Raw genomic sequence first — 6000 nt, 5'->3', positions numbered from 1 at the left:
CACCACAGGAAGGCAAGGCAACCCACTCCAGTACTCTTGCCTGGAAAATCCCATGGGCGGAGGAGCCTGGTAGGCTGCAGTCCATCGGGTCACTAAGAGTCGGACACGACTGAGCGACTTCACTTTTGCTTTTCACTTTCATGCATTGGAGAAGGAAATGGCAACCCACTCCAGTGTTCTTGCCTGGAGAATCCCAGGGACTGTGGAGCCTGGTGGGCTGCCGACTATGGGGTCGCACAGAGTCGGACCGACTGAAGTGACTTAGCAGCAGCAGCAGACTAAGAATATTCCTGCCTCAGGACCTTTGCACGTGCTATCCCCTCATCTCAGAATGCTCCTTCCCAGTATCCACATGGTTCGAAATCACCTTCTTTTTGTTTGTGCTCGGAGTGTCATCAGAGGGTCCTTTCCTGATTACTTTAAACATAGCACCCACCTTCATTATCCTTTTGTTCATCATGGCACTTTTCACTACTTGGTTTTTATATTTATTCATGATGTCTCTTCCCATTAGAATGTAAGCAAGAGAAGAAGGCTCTTGTTTGGCTGCTATACCCCTAGTATCTTCAAAAGTTAAAGTGTTAGTCACTCAGTCGTGTCCAACTCTTTGTGACCCCATGGACTGTAGCCCCCCAGGGGGCTGTCCATGGAATTCTCCAGGCAAGAATACTGGAGTGGGTTGCCATTTCCTTCTCCAGGGGATCTTCCCAAGCCAGGGATCGAACACGGTCCTCCCGCACTGCAGGCAAACACGCTACCCACTTAATGCTAGGCATTTTAGTAATAAAAATAAAATGTACAGCAAGATTGCCCTGCCTCAGGCACATCGCTGAGGGATTCATAAGTAGCATATAATTACATCTACAGAGCCCACGTTCTCTGTGCCAGGCGCGGAGCTTAGCGGCTCTGCAGGAGCTCCTGCGGTGGAGCCCACGTAGCCTACCAGACCCGGCCCGCGCGGCCTCTGGATGGAGCTGGGGATCCGCTCGGCGAAGTAGCCGGCTGCGGGACGCCGCTCCGCTCGAGCGCGCCCATGGCGCATGCTCCGCGGGAGCCGAGAGCCCGCTCGGAAGCGGAGTCTACGCTGCACTTCCCGCGGCAGGCTGATCTGATTGGGAGCTCTAGGTTGCCCGAGCCGGGCGCGGGGGCGGGCGCGGGCCCCGGGTCCAGCGAGGCTCCGCCCCCCCCAGGTTCCCCGCGCCCGCCCCCGCCACTCGAGCAGGCACTGCGGCTCTCGACAGCGGCCCGGGAGGACGGCTGCAGGTGAGTGCCGGCCCTGCTGCACTGTTAGGTGAGGGTTCCGCGGCATCGGCCTTCCTCCGCGGGCTCCGAGGGCCCCGCATCCTCCCGGGTGCTCATTCGCACCGCCTGAGATCCTCTGCAGGACCCCTCTGCGCTGGTTCCCGGAGCACCCGAGGGCACCCGGGAGTTGAGGGCTCTCTTGAAGCTGCCCGTCCTTGCCTGGGCTGCAGCGACACCCGGGATTTCTGATTCCCAGTTCCCCTACTTCTTCCTCGTCCTTTACTCGTATCAGCTCCGCCAGGCAGCCCCCCAGACCTCGCCTACTTTTTAGCCAAAGGCATGGTCAAGGAACGGCTTGATACCTGTCCTGGTGAATATCCCGGCGATACTATTTAACCACTGGACATTTTGCTTCCAGTAATAAACCTGAGTGAGCCTCAGTTTCCTGGAAGAAGGATTTAACGGTACTGTAGAGAGTTGTAGGAGGCGTAATGAACAGAGTAGGACCGAAGCGCTGCCTGAGAGATCTGGAGCATAGCAAGAGCTTAAATGGGAGTCAAAGTTACTAGTGTTGTTCTTGTTAGCTGAATAACAAGCTGCTTTGGAGCTTATCTTTTCTTCAGCTACTGAACTCTGGACTGCCCCAATCCTGTTTTTCAGAATCTGTTGTGTGTCCACCCTTTGCTGGGTCCTGGGGGTTCAGAGTTGACCCAGAGACTGGCTCTGCCCTCAGGCTGGTGTAAAATGAAGACAGACAAGTACTTAGTTGGGCTGTTAACAATACCAAAAGAATTGGGATAAAGTTGCAGAGCCTACTGAATCCATCTTGGAGGAGGCTTTTTCTCCTTGATCTTCTTAGTCATCATCCTGTAACAGTTACTTGACTCATTTGTTGCGAAACTGTCCAGTGTTTTGTTGGAGGGAAAAATCAGTTGGATGATTTTTCTAGTTGAGTAGCTTCAGATATTATCTTTCTGGAGCTTTCTTTTCGGACAGCTGCCCCAGATCTGGGAGCATTGGTACTGAGTGGAAAAGCAGCTGCCACCGGAGGTGTTACTATTTGAAACTGTGGTTACAAACTTTTACTTTTCTTTTTCAATCTGCTTGGTATTCCGTAGTAATAATGGGGTTTGGGAAGGTTGTATTTATGATAAAGACCTGAACTGTACAGCTCTTCCTAACCACCATGAAAAAATGCAAACTTGTGACTTTGCCTGTACAGATTCAAGATAATATCCGTTCCTGTCTAGAAATTGTAGGTTCACCACTGCTGGGAGAAATCACTCCATCACCAGCAGGAGATGCATCAGCAGAAGGGAGCTAGTTCACTTTTGCCATCATCTGAGAATCAGTTTCTTAAGACTTGTGGAATACTGGGTTCAAGCCCATCTTAAAAACAGCTCTGTTGAATTACTGACATACAGTACTAGCAGGACATGTTTAGAATGTACATTTTATGCATTTTGATGTGTTTATACACGTGAAACTATGATTGTTCAATGTCATTAACCTGTCCATTACCCCTAAAGGATTCCTTGTGCATTGGGTATCCCTTTGCAGTGCTTGCTTTCTGCCCCTCATTTCCCCAGGCAGCCATTTATCTGCTTTCTGTCAATAGAGATTAGGTTGCATTTTCTAGAGTTTTATAGAAATGAACTCATATGTATTTATTTGATCTGGCTTTGTAAAGAATCCACCTGCCAATGCAGGAGACGCAAGAGATGCAGGTTCAATCCCTGGGTCGGAAAGATCCCCTGAAGTAGGAAATGGCAAACCACTCCAGTATTCTTGCCTGGAAAATTCCATGGGCAGAGAAGCCTGACGGGCTATAGTCCATGGGGCCGCAAAGAGTTGGACACGACTGAGTGACTGCAGGCATCATGTGCTTGGGACAATGGTCTTTCACTCACCATAATTATTTTGAGATTCATCCATGTTATTTATGTGCACTCCTTTTTATTGCTGTAGTATGTGTATATCATAATATATTGATCCATTCACCCATTCAGGGCGTTTGGGTTTTTCTCGTGTTCGGCTATTGCCCATAGAGCTGTTACGAACGTTTTTATACAAGTCTTTGTACTGGGATACACTCATCCATATAATTTTTAAAAATTTATTTATTTTAGTTGGAAGATAATTGCTTTACAATATTGTGATGATTTTTGCCATACATGACATGAATCAGCCACAGGTACACGTGTGTCCCCCCCCCCCATCCCTCTGGGTTGTCCCAGAGCACTGGCTTTGATTGCCCTGCTTCATGCATCAAACTTGCACAGGTCTTACATATGGTAATATACATGTTTCTATGTTATTCTCTCAAATCATCCCACCCTCTCTTTCTCCCACATAGTCCAAAAGTCGGTTCTTTACATCTGTGTGTCTTTCTGTCTTGCATTTAGGGTCACTGGTACCGTCTTTCTAAATTCCATGTTTATGCGTTAATGTACAGTATTGGTGTTTCTCTTTCTGAGTCTGAATAATAGGCTCGTTTCATTCGCCTGATTAAAACTGACTCAAATGTCTTCCTTTTTATAGCTGAGTAATATTCCATTGTGTATATGTGCCACAACTTCCTTGTCCATTCATCTGCCGTCATTCATGTCTTTAAGGGACTATATTTATTTTGAAATATGTGGGAGCCTGGGGCTGCAGTCCCACTTTGGCCTCTAATCATCGGCGTGTCCTTGGAAGAGTCACTTCATTTTCCCTTTGATATCCATCCGCAAAGTCTTTGCTGTGCTGGGATTTTGTGCCGTCACTGTTAGAACTATATGGTCTGTGTCGATCCCTGGAGAGGGTCTCAGAAGCAGAGAGGGGCAGTCATCTTTCCTTCTATTTCCTCTGCACGCTCTCTTATTTTTTTCACTTCACTTTTTTCCCCTTGGGTGACAAATTCTAATCCTAACATGTAACTTTGTGCAAGAAGGGAAGTGAATAACTAGCAAGAATAGGAGTTCATATCAGCTGAACTTCAGAACATTTAAATCACAGTTAGAGAGGAAAAAGTGGAAGGTTAACAGGCTCTGGAATTTTGGGGATCTTCCCTTTTCTCAACATATTCTCTTCTGAGTCCTCTCTTCTGCTTTTGCTCCAGGAACATTACCTTTAACTGTGGTGAGGAGGTGGGTGGGTGTTCTGGGATCCATGTGTCACAAATTAACTGAGGGTGGTGGGTGGGAGGTTTCCAGTTAAAAAGAATTCCTGAATTTTCTCTTTGAGGTGTGGCTTGAGTCATTTGTTCCGTATTTGTCCTTTGCCTAACTTTTCGCTGACGTAAACTGGTTCAGAACCTTGGATGGGAGCATTATTTACCAATGTAATTTTGTAGTAGTAAAATTGGTGTAGGCAAATAACAACAGACTGTTTTATACAGAATGAAAATGTGGCTCTGGGGTTTGCTGGTCTGTTTGGTCCTTGGGACCCTGCCTTCCCAGGCATCTGGATGGAAGCAGACACCTGTGGATCCTGAAACAAATATGAATGTGGTAAGTTTCTTGAAGGCATCTGCTTCTTGAAACGCATCTGTGATTAATGTTATTTTCTGAAATCCAGTTACATAGCTACATGAAGCTACAAACTCCGTTCTCTTTATTCTCATTATGTTTTGCTTGTTCTCTGAATCTCCAGTTCAGTTAGCTGGACTTTACCCACTAGGTAATGTGTATTTTACAAACCTCTTTTTACTGATGAAATGATATACTTCTTAATAAGGTAAGTGATATTTTTAGACATTCATTTCATTTTAAAATCTCACTGAATTTGTTTAAACAACAATGAAAAAGTGTTAAAACTTCCGAAGAATGTTAATACTGACTGTGTTGAACAAGAACAGATTACCAGTGTTCATACAAAAATCAGTTCAATACAAAAATCAAAGTATCTGAAAACAATTTTGTTAGAATAAAAAAGCAAAAATATAATCCCTTAAGTAATGGAAACATTTCAGAGTTACTAATCGTAAGCAAACAATTAAATCTGGAGATACTTTATTTAGGCATAAAATATCAGAAAAGTGTAGATTGCTACAGAAAACAGCAGGTTTAAAACAGTGACACAACTGAAGAATCAGGCAGCTTTGGAGATTTTGATAAATTTATAGTCAGTCAAGAGAGTGCAACCTGTTATCAAGGTCTTAAGGTTACATTTTATCTCTTGTTCCTGGTTTTTTCTTTTTAAGGTTTTTTAAAATTAAAAGCATTTTTCCTTTTTAATTTTTTTCTGTAAGAATGATAAACTTAAATCCTTTCAAGTATTTGTGGTAGAGAGAATCATGAGCACTTATTTACATTGTTTTCTGGATAACTGAGTTAGCTGTATGCCACTGAGCTCCTAATTAACAATTGCCCAATGGATTAAGTGGTACAAACTGCTATGTGTAAAATAAAGAAGCTTCAAGGATATATTGTACAGCACAAAGACTATAGACAATATTTTATAATGACTATAAATGGAATTTAACCTTTAAAAATTATGAATCACTGTGTTGTATACTTGAAACTTATATTAAACATCAACTATCAGTTCAGTTCAGCTGCTCAGTCGTGTCCGACTCTTTGCAACCCCATGAGCCGCAGCATGCCAGGCCTCCCTGTCCATTACCAACTCCTGGAGTTTACTCAAACTCATGTCCATTGAGTCGGTGATGCCATCCAACTATCTCATCCTCTGTCGTCCCCTTCTCCCACCTTCAATCTTTCCCAGCATCAGAGTCTTTTCCAGTGAGTCAGTTCTCCGCATCAGGTGGCCAAAGTA

The 6000-nt window shown here is 44.7% G+C and overlaps 1 protein-coding gene across 6 annotated transcripts in view; it reads left to right on the top strand.

Moving 5' to 3' along the window:
• Positions 1-1217: 1217 nt before the first annotated feature.
• LIPA (lipase A, lysosomal acid type) overlaps positions 1218-6000 on the top strand; it is a 42125-nt gene continuing 37342 nt past the window's right edge. For 2 of the 6 annotated variants that reach the window (XM_012102434.3, XM_060404400.1), the window contains exons 1-2: positions 1218-1263; positions 4622-4733. In XM_012102434.3, coding sequence (XP_011957824.2) covers positions 4623-4733 — 111 coding nt within the window. In that variant the 5' untranslated portion in view covers positions 1218-1263; position 4622. 6 annotated transcript variants of the gene reach the window in all.

This window comes from Ovis aries, chromosome 22 (genome assembly GCF_016772045.2).
Source record: "Ovis aries strain OAR_USU_Benz2616 breed Rambouillet chromosome 22, ARS-UI_Ramb_v3.0, whole genome shotgun sequence".
NCBI classification, from domain to species: Eukaryota; Metazoa; Chordata; class Mammalia; order Artiodactyla; family Bovidae; genus Ovis; species Ovis aries.
This window is presented reverse-complemented; position numbering and strand designations above follow the sequence as displayed.